This window comes from Corvus moneduloides, chromosome 1, assembly GCF_009650955.1.
Source record: "Corvus moneduloides isolate bCorMon1 chromosome 1, bCorMon1.pri, whole genome shotgun sequence".
NCBI lineage: Eukaryota > Metazoa > Chordata > Aves > Passeriformes > Corvidae > Corvus > Corvus moneduloides.
In genome coordinates, this window is record NC_045476.1 from 115,855,825 (window position 1) to 115,872,686 (window position 16,862).

Here is a 16,862-nt window from a genome sequence, read left to right on the forward strand (position 1 = left end):
TGTCAGAAATTGAAAGGTAAGGGGAAAGGAACATTATTTTCCATTGCAAGCCTCAAGAATGAGCTGAAACAGAGAAAGAAGAGTGCAGGCTTTGCAAAAACACCCCAATACAAAAATCCCTCACACTGTTGTCAAATGGTAAGCAAGCACTAATGAAGGAATTCAGCATTACCAGTCTGTGCGGCTGTGTGTCCCACACCTGCCTGATGGTCCTCTGTTTCATTTTCTTCTACTGTCAGAAAAAAGGTAAACAAAACAAAAACAAAACAAACAAAAAAGATGTTAGGTCGGTAGCTGAAGTGTTTCAAGCACCTTTACACCAGCCTCAGTTCTGAAAGCCAGCAATGCTTGCACAACACAGGCAAGAAAAGCTGCACTGCAAAGTGCGAAAGTGTAGACCAGACTAAGACAGAATACATTGCTGTATGGAAGCTACAAATCTGAGAACAGAGTAACCAAATCTTTTTCATGGCTTAAAAAAACAAATCGAATTTCCTCTGGGATATTTGTCTTCAATGCACTTTAACTGTATTTGATTATGGATCTAAATAAGAGAACAATTACGGGTTTTAAGATTCTGCTTGCTCCACACAGGTAAGAGAAAGCCTTCTCCTGGCAGATGGGAGAGGTGTGTGTGCTAATTCATACATAAGCTTTAAAAAATAGTAATAATCCTATATTCAGTAGCAAACATCTCAGCAGTGCAGACAGCCTTGCAAAGGAGAACTAACCCCATGCTGTTTTACTGTATATACCATGCCAGCGTCTTTCCCTTGGCTCACAGCTTTCCAGAGCAGTAGAACTAAAAACAATACAATTCTTGTCAGATTCACTATTCAAAACTTGTTGGGTGAGTGAACCTAACAAGAGCCATTCTGCTGCTACTTTGAAAAATTAGAAAGCGCTGTTCTCGTACGTTCTGATATGATGCCTAAGTAAGATTGACTCTCCCAAAGCAAAAGTAAGGGAAGAGCTAAAAGGCAGAACCATTTCCTTTTATTCTCCCAAAGACCGAGTTCTTTGGGTTAGAGAACAGCGGAGAGAAAAGAATTCATTCTGCCTCCACAGGGGAAAAAGCTGAAAGGGGAAAGACTGCACTTCTGCAGCATTTCCACTCCCAAGAATTCAGACCTCAAAAAATAATCATGCAACTGAATTAAAAGTCCAAAGATTTGAGGTATTTTTCCTGGTTCTTGGGACAAGAGAGTGCAACACTTAGGGGTCACATATAAATCTAGACATATATGCAAAAGAAGAGATACATATACACACTCCACAGGTACCTCTTTTCCTCCTCCGCCAACCCCAAGGCTTCATACAACTGGTTGTTTCTAGAATCTGAGTTTCTAGAAAAAAAACACCAGTTTTCATAAGGACACTCTTAGGACACCAGAAACTTGTATCACAGTGCATATATTAGAAAGAGTCAAGTACAATCTCTGAAGGACTCTACACAATCTATATCTATCCCAGAGCCGTGGCTAGTAAGCAAACTCTTCTCATCGACAGAGATCTGATAAAAGTTTCCCCAGCCCTGCAGTCAGTCCAGTATTTCACAAAATATGATTTTATGAGCTAATTTATGAGCTGAACTTGTGTTTTGCAGCCACGATGCTACCAGTACTTCAGCTGTGATAATACTGTATGATTTCCTTTGGTACACTGAAGCAGTCATCCCAGCATCCTCACAGCTGAAGGAAACCGGTCAGACAAAGAAAGCAGTGGGAAAAGCTCATGAAAAGCTGAGTTTTGGGGAACATGTGGTCAAATGCAAACTAAGCTAAATAGAAAGATTTTTCTCTAAGGTAGCACAGATCAGTAAGTTTCATCAATAAAGCAAGAAAAATAATGAATAAAACTAGCATACATTAACAAAAAAACAAAAGATACCATCTATTGTGAGCTCCTTGAAACCCCCAGGGAAACCTCTGCAGAAGCCCAACCTGACCTTATTTATGTCCATCATTAGCTGTTGGTGTATCTCCAAAAAATGTACTCAAGAACAAGCTCTAAAACTGAAAATGAGTCCACTCTTCCATCCCTCAAGAGGAAACTCACTTTGGTCATCACTACCTACTAATCAGCCTTATTAGTTGTAGATTTACTTGCTGTCCTCAACCATGATAAATGTCACTACTCAGTTCAAAAAAGCAGTTTAAGAACTCTACCATTTCTGAAGTTTCAAGATGGAATTGAAGTCTTCAAACATGAACTTTTCAATAACTGATTCCCAAGTGGCTACCTGTTGAGAGCTAGACAAGATCTCCACTTTTAAGTGTAAGCTAAAATGCAAGAGTTAATTTTTTCTGCTGTTCTGTCCTTAATGTCTACTGCCACCAGCTGCAGTACCAGAATCTCTCACTGCTCCTGAGAAGTGACTGCACAAGGAGATGTACTCAGCTTCACACTGCTGACTGAGAGGTACACCAAACATTTTTAGCTCCTAAAATGGGAAAAATAAACATGGATACTTCCTAACAAATTGTTTCCAGGTATGCAATTTTGTACCATGAAAACATGACAGCATATGCCTTGTGAAAACAAACATTTTACAACTTTCCTGCTATTTTGGGATCTGAAAATTCTGTGAGAGCTGAGGTTTGCTTTCAACAAAGGCTGACCACTATGTCTTTATTGCACTTGAAAAAGGAAACAAGCATAAAAGCAGGTAACTCTGTGGTTAGCATTTTTCTAAACCCTTGTTCATCCCTTTAAGGATTCTCAGTCACAACAGAAACGAGTAGGTAACAACAGGCCATAGCACAAAGACTTGCCAGTAATAGTCAACTAGACTGACATATTTACCAGGGGAAAAAACCCCCCATATTTAGGGGGAAGCATGGTAAAAAGAAAAAGAAAACTCTTCTACAAAACCCACTGAATCAATGAATCTTGGCATTAGCACAAATCACCTACAAAATAGCATCTCATTTTCCTTTGCATTAAGTTAGCTCCTTCCTCCAACTTGCAAGGGTATTCCTTACATTAAGTAGGCTACAGCTGGTAGCATCAGATAAGCTCTCGATTAGCACTTAACACCTTTTGACAACCAGATTCTGAAAACTTCAGTACTGTTTCAGCTCTCAGGCCATTGTTAAACTCAGCTGAATATGAAAGGTAGTGTGACATGCAGCCAATGTTAACCTCCCTTAAACATTAACTACACTAATTTTTTTCAGAAGAGGAAGACACCTTTAAACAGAATCTATACAAAGGGATGACTGAAATTTTGCTAACCAAAACCCTTTCTCTAGCACAAGCATGGAACATAACAAAAAAAGGAACAAGGATGATATGCAAATAAAAGAGTAGCATGTATGCACTATTATTAATTCAAACATCAAAATTATTGATACCCTAGAACTGTAATTGCACAGAGATGTCACCTTCATTATAGCATATACCACATCCTAGCACAAGGTAAGATGAATTCTGTGTAATGAAGGCAGAATACCAGTGAAGGAGAGGCCTCAGGAAAGCAGAATAATACATTATAATCCAATATGAAAAAGTGATGTTACAGCTGAACAGAACTTCTAGATACATGTTGTCATGAAAGCAACAATGATCCTTGTCCCTACAACTACATGTTTATGATCACTCCTCATCTGTTTTGTTAGCTGTTGTAATATTTCTCAATTAACTCATCTGTTCCTTAAAACAACAAATGATCGATTTCCTACTACCCATTTTTTCAGGACAACTTTTGAGAAACAAAACCAAGAACCCCAAGTAACAAAATTTCAAAAAAAGATCAGATCACTACAACTGTGGCATCTCACTTCTTGAGAGCAATTTAAAAAAAATACCAGTAAGGGAAAAGAGAAATCCAACATGTCAGTTCTATCTCCCATTATAAAAGCTGTGGATTTGACAGATACCAGTTTTTAAAATTTTACTAAAAAAAAAAAACCCAAAACAAAACTATCTCTAAACTGAAGTTGTATCCATGTGAAAGGTTAAGATGTTTCGGCTTTGGTACAGCCAGTGTCCAAGGCAAACCCTCGTTTCAGTTCAGAGCAAGTCTCATGCTTGGGCAGCTGACTGGCAACATTAAGACCAACTATTCCTTTCTAAAGAAAGAAGGAAAAGAAAAAACCAAACCAAACCAAAAACAATGCAACAAATCAAGTAGAACCATCAAGGACAGCCAATGAGGGAAACCTGTGGGAATTTTGATATAGAGGTCCTAAATTTAGAATTAAGCTCCTGACTGCTCTACAGCAGCACCTGCTGATCAATGAGGATTTCACCCCTTTTGCTTAGTCTGTTCCTGGGACTCATGGCTAGACCTTAAAGGAGGGAGATTATTTTCTGAAGTTGCTACAAAATATGTACATATTTTCTAGCTTGCAAACTCTCATTCATATTCTACTGAGTAACCAGGATTCCCCTTCTCTGAAAAGTTAATCTGTAGATTTAGCACCCTAAGGAAGAGCACAAGTCATTTCTGGTTTATGCCTGGAAAAAGCTTGCACAGAAAAGAAATTGATAAAATTAGAAATGTGGAAAAGTACACTTTCACTGAAAGGGAAGCCTTTTGAAGAACTCTGGCTAAGATTTATGATTTCTGACCTATTACAAACCATAATAAAATAAAAGCAAAAGATAATTGAAAAAAGTCTGTTTTCTTCTAGTCTAGGTAGATTAATAAATTTTGAAAAAGAAAAAAAATAACTGCCCCAAATGCCTGAGCCTCTATTCAGCTTGGTAAACAAAGCAGGAGAAGCTCCATGTCCCAAAATAAACTATAAAAATAGATTGCTATTGATTTATCCTTTCATAAAACATATTCCTTGAGAGATGTGAAAATAAACCTAATGTAGCAACTAAGACTGTCAGGATAGGAAGTTCAGAATACATATTTTTACCTTGCACTTTGCATTTTGTACAATTCAATACTTGATCTATAAACTTCCATTAGCATATGATTAGTAATTCAATTTAAAGCCATCTTTGCACAAAAGCCTTTTTCTTAGGATGGTAACTTTGCCAAGTGCATCTTCAATCTACATGTTTGAATAATTTCTGCAGACAAGTAATAGAGACAGTAGCTGTATTAGCATAATCAATACACAATTTACTGAGTTACTGAGACAGAACAGAAATAAAACGTGTGCGCCATTATTTCAGTATCTACAAATGACTGTAATTTCTGGAAGTATCTCTCCACTTCTCCTCGTGGCCACATCAAAACCAAGAGGACATTCATACTGCCACCATCTACAGGTAGATATTAAGTATGAGCAGACAGATTAATCATATAGCAGAAGGCAAATTTAAGAGCCAGTTGCAGGGGACATTGAGTATCCTCTAGCTCTATTAAAGGCAATGGATTCTGAAGATGTTTCACACTTTGCAATAACATGCTGTGGAAATACGTCTCCACAAGGGTTCAGTCAGGATGCAAAACTGAAATTAAAGAAGTTACAGAGAAGTATTAAATTCAGGATCACATGTCAGTGAATCACCTGCTAGGGCTACACCTTCCTTGGCTTTCTTCTCTCCCTAGGTACCACTGGTACCTAAGACTCACCTCTTAAACCCTTCTGGCTGACACATGCCAGCACAGGATTTCGCACCCGGCTGTGGCACATTAGAGCAGCAATTCAGTGGGTGACTTCTGAGATTCAGCAAATATTTCAGAATGCTTCATAATGGCCTTTGAAATAACTGGCACTCATAAAAGTTCAGAACTACTAAGAAAGCACTGTTTTCTGAACAACTTCACCTAGCATCAATTTGTGTCTATCAGCTACTAGCCAGATTACCAATTTGACTGTTAAATGTACATCCTCCCAAAGACTTTAGTGTTAGAAGAATTGGAAAAAGAAATGCATTGGCATATTAACATTTCAAATATCTACATTCCAGAACTCCACTGAAAATCAGTTCTGTGTGTAGCCACAACTTTACAAAAATCTAATTAATCATATGCATGAATATTTATGTGCCTGATTTGTTTTCCTTTGTGTTGTGACATACCCCTTTTCCTATTTCTATTCCCCCCCAGCATTGTAACAATATTCTTCTGACATTGGAAATTATTTTCCTTAAAAGATTCCTGTTATATAAAGCATTCTTTCCTCTTGCATTTGCTTATTCCAGAAGACAAAGTCCCTCATAGCACTCGTATTTTTCACTCCTCTCTTTGGTCTGTCCCAACACTGAGCTTGTTTTTTTTCCCCTAATGTTCTTCTTGTAGAATGACTGAATTAGGAGTTCCCAATTAAACTGCGGTGGTTGGAAAATATTATTCTTATGCTAAAATAAAGTATTTTCCTAGGCAGCACATAAACATAAAAGTAATAAATATACTTAAGTGGAAAGAAATTATGCTTAAGAAATCCTTTGGATATTCTTCCAACCCTTGATCTCAAGGATGACAGTATCCAAATGTGACAGCCTAAAGACGTCCAGTTTTACATAACACTGTGTGCAGAAAAGGCAGAAGAGGCTCTTTCCAGCAGCAGAGGAATAATTCTAAACCCCAAAGCTGGGTGGGGGGAGGGAGGATATATTTTTCTGGGCAGCTGAGGTAATAGATTAATTAATCCTGTCCAAAATTCTAACTTTGCCTCCATAACCATGCATCCTTTTACAAGATTAAACCACATCTACATATACTCATATTTCTATTGTTAGGTAAACTAATAATGTTATATTTTCAAAAGTACTTTCCTCCAAAGAATCTCAGAGCTTTTTATAAACCTCAAGTAAATTTCAGTCATCCCTAAGACTCTCTATCATGCAAGGTAACAGATTATAATAAATCTCAGAGTCAAACTGAGGACCACAGTGAGAATTAGCAAAGCAAGAGGGAGTCAGTTCTTAGTACCAGGGTCAGGACTTTCAGCTGTCTTGCCTGTCTTAGACCGAGTACTCCACCTCCATTCCTGACAACGTGCTGTGGGCAGCCAGTCCATTTTTGGGGGAAGACAGAAGTTAGGAGGTTAAGATAAATTTTAACCCCAATTACCAAGTCCAGTACTTAACATGAACACATTCAGAGTAATTCCTCTCAGTGTCCTGAAGCTATGTATCACCTCAGTTTTCTTACTCAATGTGACATAAGTAAGAATTTCTAGTGTTCCTAAAGACTCTATTTTCAACTGTGCTTAGAAAACAGGAAATTCATTAAACACTGTCTACAAAAGTCTAAACTCAGCAAGAGAGAGTAATTGGAATCAAACTGGTGTATGGATCACATAACCTCAAAGTAACCAACATCACACAAGTCTGAAGACAGGTGATATAAAGAAGAGCTATGAAGACTTACAGTAAAGGTTACTGTAGATGATCATTGCCTCTGGAAGGGAAGCAATTTATTTATGTACCTAAAATGGGACACTTAAATTGAGGCGTTTGGGCTGTCTGACACTGTTTGAATACCAAACCAAAACACAGCTGCATGTTTTAGCTCTGTTACTTAAAGGCACACATTTATCTGAGTCAATAAAAACCAAACCAAACACCTACTTCCCTTCAACTGAGATTATCCCTGATTTACCAGAGATCTCCTTCTATTGTAAAACAGGGTTTTATAAGTTAATTTTTGATCCCTCAGACTCTCTGCTCTATTCTAGATGACTTTCTATCATGTAGAACAGCAATCTGGTCTATGTCCACAGAGGAGCTTAGAAGCCAAAAAACTAGTGAGGGGATGCTAAATCTAAATTGTCAGCAGTTCTGCTCAGATGCCACTGAGGTCAGGCAGTACCTATGGTTTTACCATCGAGGCTTTCTCAGTGCTGAAATCAAACTGAAGCCCCAGCACATCTGGAGAATGGAAGGTAAGTATTCTCCTGCCTGCCCTGGGTTTGGACGCAATCTTATGGGCTGGTTCTTCAGAGTTCATATACTCTTCCCTGGCTGCTATAAAACACTGGCAGAAAATGTGTGGGTTGAAATACATCTTCCTTTTCCCCTCTTGCCCACATCCACTGGTTAGATCGCTCACCCAGGATGTGGGTGGCACCAGCTGAACTTTCTCCTCTATCTGAAGGATTTGTACACACGTCGTGAGCTTCCTAATGAAGAACACTTACCCTCAGACTTGAGGTGCACTCATTCATTGCTGTTGAAACTACCATACTTCATCTACAATATTCACCGAACTAGAAACAAGAAGAATCAGCATGATATTTTATCCTTGCTGTTGGGGCACCATCACAGCAAGTGGGGTAAGTGGACTCCAGTTCTAGTTGCACTGAAATAATTCATCAGAAGTAGTAAGGCAGTTAGTATCTGGCAAACCAGGACGCAGGTCTCCCCTTTTTCTTCATGGTACTCAAGCTATTTGAGCCCTGAGTCTCATGTATGAATGCTCTTTCTCACCCTCTTGTCTGACAAATACTTAATTAGACTTTTGAAAAGGGAAACATCATTGACAAAAATAACAGGGCAACTCACGCTCATAACACAATATGCTGCTGTGTAATGACTGATGTCCTCCCTGTGAGATACAGATAAACACCTTTAGACAAAGCACAGAACAGAACCCCTACCTCTCACATCCTAGCAGAGCAAACAACTTTCCCCCTTCAGTAAAAGAGAGAGGAAGAGCAGCAGCACACCACCTCAATTCCTTCTAGCCTGGGAGGAAAGGAATTTTATCTCCAAAACCTGAGTCAGATAAGTGACTGCTGTGAGATGCCCTGTTGCACTAAGATGCCCACATCTAGAGTGGGGGAGGAGCTAAGACACATTATTATTTCCAAATTTTTCCTACTGTCTCCTTAAAATAATTTCTACTCAACAACATTCATAAACCCCTAAGCACCTGTGAATTACATAAAGAATCCAAGAGTTAGGTGCAAAGTGACTATTCCACTAGGCAACCAGTCACCTATAAACTAAGCAGAGCAGCATCTAAGCACTAAACATCTTGCAGCATGAAAGCCTTTTTTAAAATTTTGTACCTAGCCTTAAAGATTTCTGACCTTTCTCCATTGATTTACATTTGCATCTGACAAGCAAGTCTCCTACTCAACACATTCACCAGAAACTGCAAACCAAATCTGTTCCTGTGCTCTACCTCTTTATAAGTCACATAACACAATCCCTTCCCGGTCAGTGGTTGCATGCAGAGACCAATACAAACCCATTTCCTCCTCCCATCTTCAGAGTGAAAACATTACATCAGGCATGGATCTTGACATCCTGTTGTCCTGGAACCAGTGAATCAGAAAGTTCCTTCCTCACAATTGTATTCTTTAGAGGTGGAAAATAATTAACTTCCCCACCCCCTCCTCCTTCCTACTGCCACTGTCAAAAGTTAGAAAGTCACTTGATTCTGTCTGGAAAAAAAGACCCAGCCATCATAACTCAGTGCCAGAGAAAGTTCTTGTTGATCAAAGCATAGCCTGGTCTTCCCAAGGACACTGCCTCACTGCATCACATCATCCAGTCCAGAAACAGAGCAGGTATATTATTTTTGTTTTTAAAGCTTCTTTCAAAAAGTGAATGAATCAATAATGGAAGTTGAACTTGATATGTTACCAAAAAAGTGAACACCAGAAAAATGAAACTAGAAAATCAATTATCAAGGAATTCATTGTTTGAAATATATTTTTCCAGCAAAGCACAACAAAAAAATAGTAAGGGCACAACAGGTCTCAGGGACTGTACACAAAAGCCATCTATTTTACAGTCAACCAGGACACTTCGACTTAGAAGTGCTGTAGCTTTTCCACATTTGTGTGGAACACTGAACATCTCTATGAGAAACTGGAAAGCAGTTTTGCATTCGTGTTAGGTAAGGACAAAATTCATGCTCCAGGTTATTGCCTTTGCATGAGAGAATAAGCTCTCCAAAAATGGGGTTTGGGGCAGAAGGAAATCACTGGGAATCCTCACTATCAACATCCCATCCATTTTTCCTCAGGACAAAAAGGTATTCTGCTTCAGCCAGCTGTCTAACTAACGACCAGCACTTCCAAATTTGTAAGAAGGCTAGCTAGTTACTGATATTGCATTTTTCAAGAACCACAGTAAGCCCATATCACATTAAATAAAGAAGGGGGGAATGTCACTATACTGATATATATAGATAAATACATATATATATATATATATATATATATATATATATATATAAAACTTTAAGAAATCTTGAAGGACTAGAAATCCTACTCTTCCAGAGAAAAATTGCACCTAATTTCACCTACATTTAAAAGTGAAAGTATCAGAAAAATCACTCACTGAAAAAAAACAGCCCTCTGCCTTACTCCCATGACACAAAAAAAAAGAGGGAGGGAGAACCACAATGAAAGCAACTCCCCAAAATCTAAAATTTCATTGGGCTTTAATTGTGCAGAATTGGTACATAACAACCCTACAACTCTTTTGAGTACACATTATATGGATTCAACTGTACAAAGAACATACAGTTGCAGTATGGCACGCACAGCATCACTCTAGCTAAAGGAAAATCTAAAACCCAAATGTGCACACCCCAGAAGGACATGTATAACCTAGACTAAATCCTGAAAAGGAGGGGGGAAAAAATCTTCTACATCTTTTTTCTTAATAGTTATGCAGTATAGAGGGGAAAAATTTGTCTGAAACTAAAGGAACATGAAATGGCAGAAAAAAATCTGTGACGAGTGTTAACTAATATTCTAAATATGGAAGACAAATGTCCTGGTTCAAAAATTCATTGGAAGAGAGCAATTTTGTGCAGTCTTACCAATGTGTGCACAGAAAAAAATAAAGCAGATTTTTTTGGAAAGTAGGAGGGCTGAATGAAAATGTTAATTATAACATGTTGTAATAAGGATACCCCCAAGATCAGCCCTATCTTTTTTGCTACAGCATAGTCCCTAGGCATATGGCTAACTACTCCTTGATCATTATCCTGGCTAAAACTAAAGCTACTGAAGTTTAGGAGACTCATATCTAACAGAATTTCTTTCATCTCTAATAATTGCTAAACTAGCATAATTACTCATACTTGAGGTGAAATAGAACCCAAGTTGTCTAATTTTAAAACAAAAACAAACCTCCCCACCTCTTTTGGTCTTTGCACATCCATCTTTTGTCAGAGTCCTATGCCAAATGTTACATTACGATTTAAAAGTATTTAAAAGCCTCTCTTGTCCTGTCCAACTTTTATAAAGACAGCAACTGGAAAACTTTAATGCTTTGTAGTAACACTCTGCAAAATGTATTTCAAAGCAGACATGTACATTTTCACAGCACCAAATAAAACAGGCCGAATTCTTTGTAGATCTGTATGTTGTCCCTTCAGGGAAACACTTATATATATGTACATATGTATGCCACAGTTCTGATTTAAGTGAAATAATGCATTTTCCCAGCCCCCAACTGGGACTGATTCTGAGCTCAGATAGCCCTGCAGAAACCAATGGAAATGGTAAAATATGGCTGGGAAAAGATGCTAGGAGGTTGTCTTAGGGTATTGGAACTTATACTGTATTTTAATCAAACTAAAAAAATCCCCTCCAAATATCTTACTTTAATTCTTCTACACAGAAAAAAATACTGAATCCATGTTAAAATGTTAACAGTTTTTCTGGATCTTTTCCTCAAGCACAGTTATTCAAAAGGAAGACTTTTTTTTTTCAAAATACGCAAGTTTGAAAATACTGAATCGTGTTTCAGAACAAAGAATTGAGAGCTATTAAACCCGCTGTAAATTAGACAGAATGAATTATGGAGCAACATAAAGCCTTTCAAGAGATCTTAGATCATGGTGGATAATGTTATCCTACACATTAGATAAGTGCCTCCATACTGACAGCTTCCCTTGTTACACAAGTTAACAGCAACTCAGGAAAACAAAATCAAACCAATCCTAACACATCAGCAGCATAACTAAACCTCTTAATACTATCTTTGTCACAAGATTTCACCTTTGTGGAAGCTAGCAGCACAACCAGTAGCTGTTCAGATGTTTAGTTCAAATAGTGCCTAACTCCAAGCAGCAGACAATGATGGTCAATACAACTCATGCTGGCCCCAGAAATGACCGGGCAGCATTACTGTAATCCCACAGCTAATCAAGACCATCAATATCACTGTGCATTGCCAAAGTCAATGAATATTACTAAAGGTTAGGGATGTTTTTGTTGTTACGGTTTCTTTTAATACATAAAGGCATGCTTTGGCAAGTCCAAAAGAGAACACTATAAATAGCCCGCATTATAAAAAGATGCTGATCTTAAATCCTCTTTGTGATTTCTTTTTTTTTTCTTTTCATGTACTCTTTTATGTTCAGTATCTTAATTTTTGCCCTTTTTTGGATGGCCAAATAGAATCCAGCAATTTACTCATGCATCAAACAGATGTTTTTGCTTTTCAGGCCAAATGGAATCTTACGAATTTTTTGTTCCCTCCCTATAAAATGATGATGCCAAAATAATACAGTTCCTGAAAACAGCCCGTTCAGAAAAAGTTGATTGGACCAATAATACTGAAACTTTAAGTCAAGTTCACAGAAATAATGCCAATACTAATTGCTGTTTTTGTTTATGCTGGATTGATTATAGTCTAATCAGCAGACAATCTCATGACTTTTGAGTCTAGCCCATGCAGTTTGGAAGCCAGGGAGGGCTGGGGCTGTGAATAAACATTCAAATAGTTGACAGATACAGAGAAATGTAAAGGCTACTGCTGGAAGGGGATCCGAATGTCAAATTCTCTCTGAACTCTGTCTGCTGTTTAGTAACATTTTTCTTTTCATGCACTACTGTTCTACCTTCCTTGGTACTACACCACATAACCTGCCCCTCTGCATGAGAAACATCCTTTCACTCGGAACCTATGATGAGGAAACAGGTCACATGAAAACACAGATATATTTGCTCAGTCCACTGATACTCTGCGTGAATTGAGTTGCAGTTCTAAATTCATTCAGGATGGAAAGATTACCTAGGTTTCCTCAAAAACAGGGAACAATTTCAAGAGACATTCTGGGCTTGGCAATATATTTCAAGATACAAGCCTTCTTTAAGCAGAGCATGGGTATGTAAAATAAAGCTGAGAAAGGCACCCCGCTCATCTTTCTAGGAACTAACATTAAGTAATTTTATTTCTGCGTGTAGGACACAAAATTGCATTGAGTAAAAATTTACTTTGAAGTAAAACCACAGGTTGTTTGGGTTTTTTTCCCCAAAAAGAAATCAGAGATCAGCACTTCTATTAAACATGTGGAACTGTACTAGTTTCCTTGTGATAGCTTATCTAACAACTACCACTTCAGCGATTTTTCATGGGTGACTCTGAATGTAATAATGACTATTACCTGTCTTTAGCTTAGAGAAACCTGTATTTAACATTTAGTAGAACTACATTTGCATTCAGTTTTGTATCAAGAATAGCTAGTTTTCTTTGCAAGTGACTGTATTTTTGTAACTTTTTTTCTAAACAAACTTTCTCATCAAAAGCCGGTAGTAAGGGCAAAGAAAAAACCTCAAGCCCTCCTAAAACTAAAACCCCATAAACCAGAAAGGAAGGGGGGGGGGAGGCAGTCAGTAAACCAAGTGTGATATCTCCAAAGCATGCCAAGTCACAAAAAAAGGTTTACAACTCAAATGACCAAGCTAAACAAGATACAAGAAGCTGCTCTTCCCCCTGTCCCTTGCTTTCTCATCACAGGGGTCTCTACCATAGTTTTGCTTAGGGGATGGCTCTGCCCCTGGATGTCAGGAGTTTAAGGAGTCATAACAATTGATACCCTACTTTGATACCCCTCATCTGCACAGTGCCTCTTCTGGGGCTTGTACATGGGTATCGTATCTCCGACTTCTCTTTCCCCACCTGCTTCTCTCCAGCTATCCTTCTCTCCCTTCCTCACAAAACACATTAGGTGATTTTGATCAGGTCAATGATACTTAATAGATTTTTTTTTTTTCCAGAAACTAGCCAAGGAAATGGGATAAATTAATCAGTAGAATGAAATATAGGTCAGGACTGATGAGTTTGATGCAACTGATCCTTCCCCTGCCTTTAAAGTACCTGACAGTTGAACTTTAATTCCTCCTTCTTAAAGTAAAAGGAGATATTCAAATAACAGTTTTTCAGAAAGTTGTCATTTACTCTGCTTTTGAGACTTATTTTTTTGCCACAAACTTGCAGTGTATTTGTAAGAGACAGTGTTTGTCACAGAAAATAATTAAGTCTTATTATTTTTCCTCAGAAAGATTTTATTATTCCTTAACTATAAGGGGCTTATCTAACATTAGCCATGCCTATTTTCTTTCCTAGGTCCAAACCTGAGATGCAATCTTCACCAAGTGCTGGGGGACAGTCAAACCAAAGTTGGCAAGAAACCAAAGAGGGAAAAGGAAAAGAAAAAAAAAAAAAAGGAAGAAAGGAAGGACAGAGAGAAAGAAATATAAAAGGAATGTAAACAAAACCAGGGTAATTCAAAAAAGTGTATTTTCAAGAAATGTGAGAAATTTAGTCATTAGCTAGTTCTTAACACCCACCATTTCAGATGAACATTAGTTTAATGCATTCAATATGAAAAACTCAATTGTCATTTTGTTTTAATGTATTTACCTGCCTTGTATCAGTATTCCCCTAAGATATAAGTTTCAAATTAAGTTATCAAAAGTGACAGACATATCAAAAATATCTCTTATATCTTCCCCCCAGAAAGGGTTGCTAAGTACATGACAAATTGGAAATGTAATGTGTAACTCCATATTTTATTTAGATGTAAAACAGCACTCATGAGTTTAAATAACTCATTTACATACATTCAAAGAATAGTTTTTCAAATAAGCTATTTAAAATACTGTTTATTTTTATCTGTAGAACTACATTTTGTACTGACTAAATCAGTAATACTTAAGAAATCAGAAATTTAAATAAGTGCTGCACTGGAGGTACAGCTTAAATTCTCCTCGCAAGATTACTTACAGCTTTTGTTTGTTCACTAAAAATGAAGATGTAATAATTGATGGGCAAACTCTTATCCATGAATTTAAATGCTAGTCTATGCAAGCATCTTTCAGCTCCTCAGATGAATCGCATTATTAGCCCTTCCAGAAATCTTACAATCGGACTGCTTTCAGAATACTATTAATTCACTCAGAAACTGACATGATTCAAGGAAAATAAAACAGGGAAAATGAAAGAGATATTTGAACAAAGGCCACCAAGAATGATAACCTACTCCCCAAAGGTAATTACTGCAGCAATAATTACAGATGATGATTGATTTACTGCCTGCTTTTAGTTGAAAAATAGTAAATAAGACTCTGCAAAGAAATCTCTATCATCTCCATCCTGAACATTAAGTGGTTTTCTCAAGTCAGTAGTTTATTGTCAGCAAATCCAAGCTGCTCCATCTGAACCATACAATGTTGCTGTTTTCTCATTTTAGGTATTCTCAGACAACTGGTACAGAAGAAAGGCAAAGCCCACACCTCCACATAAAATGGAAGCTGTATCTTTTGTTTTAACTTAAGTGTGATGTTTACGGGAAAAGATTTGAAACAAAACTCTCTGTAACACATGTAACAAATCACCACCCGTGAAACATGTCCAATGTCTAACAGGAGAACAATTTCCTCTATTTACCAGTTAATTCTGAACCTTTATTCCTTTGCACTTAAATACTTGGAGGTCTAAGACTACCCCTCAGTTAAAGTTTTCCTGCATCTTTTTGCAAATATGGCTAATTGGTCGCTCTCCTACTGGCTCTAAAACTCTTATGCGCACATAAATAAATCCTCCCTGGGAAGCTCGGAATATAAGCGTGCACTCAAGCAACAGAACTTTCATTGTGGTATCATTTTTAAAAGGTAAAGGGAAGAGCGGCTCGTTTGTTCTTCACAAGATCCCAAACAAAAGCACCACTGAACTGCACAAACTTCGGTAAACTAGATACAGACGGCAGCAGCAGGTAAAGCAGTAAATTCAAGGCACCCTTTATTCCCTTCTAAAGTATCTGGAGAGTTTAAAAAAAAAAAAAAAGAAAAAGAAGAAGAAAAGAAAAAAGAATTGAAGCCTGCTCTAAAGCTCACTGAAGTCAACAAGAAGACTTTGAAAAGGGAACTCCTGGAAAGAGTTGTTTCAAGGGAAGGGAGCGCAGTTTTTTTTCCAGGTCCTCCTGTGCAAGTCCATAAAAGAAGACCCCGCTCCTGCTTTCTAACTATGAAACTGCGCTGGTTTCCAGGCATGTAACTCCTGGTGTTCGCCAGCCCAGCCGGGAAGGAAACGAGGCCTGCCGCCCGCCACGGCGCAGCTCGGGTCACCTCCCCGGCCGGGGCTGGCCGGGCTCGGCGCCCCTGCACCGCCGACAGCCCCGCGGGCCGCACCAGTCGCCCTCAGCTCCGATGGCCTTTCCCCATCGCCCCCCATTCCCCCTTCACACCCCTACCCCCCAAAAGTAGACAACTTATAGATGTTCTGACCTGACGCCACCCAGGCTTTATTCAACTTCACTGCACTGTACAGACCGGCCCGGGAGGAGCGCGCCCATCCAGAGATGTTTATTTGAGGCGACAGCCACCTTCAGCCGCCTTCCCCGCTCGCCGGCGGGGAGAAGCCCCTGCCCGCCCAGCGGCTCCCGGCTCCTCGAGGGGTGGCCACCGGCTCCTGCGGGGAGCGGGGGGGGCGGCCGAGGGCTGCCCGCTCCTCGGGGGCCGCGGGATGCGCGGGCGGGCGGGAGACGCTCCGCGCCGCGGCGGGCGGAGGGGCGGCGGCGAGGGGCCCGCCGGGGGAGGAGGGGGCGCCCGGGCCGGGACGCGGCCGGCTCCTCCACAGCCGCACAAGCCGCCCTTTGTCCTCCTCCGGGTCCCGGGCTTTCCCCCCGCCTCCTCCGGGGGTCCGGGACAAGTCCCTGCGACTTGGGGCTAGCGGGGTGCGCTCCCCCCGGCACCACCCCC

At 39.3% G+C, this 16,862-nt stretch overlaps 1 protein-coding gene across 12 annotated transcripts in view; it reads right to left on the reverse strand.

Moving 5' to 3' along the window:
* ZNF521 (zinc finger protein 521) overlaps positions 1–16,862 on the reverse strand; it is a 230,143-nt gene that overhangs the window by 211,221 nt on the left and 2,060 nt on the right. For 2 of the 12 annotated variants that reach the window (XM_032123789.1, XM_032123817.1), the window contains exons 3-4: positions 1,284–1,346; positions 173–232 (exon numbers count right to left, since the gene is read on the reverse strand). The exons of 3 other annotated variants lie outside the window; for them this stretch is intronic. In XM_032123789.1, the coding sequence (XP_031979680.1) occupies positions 173–232; positions 1,284–1,346 (123 nt within the window). Of the gene's footprint in view, positions 1–172; positions 233–1,283; positions 1,347–16,388; positions 16,615–16,862 lie in introns of those variants that run through there. 7 more of the 12 variants (XM_032123846.1, XM_032123836.1, XM_032123797.1 and 4 more) reach the window with 7 other exon arrangements.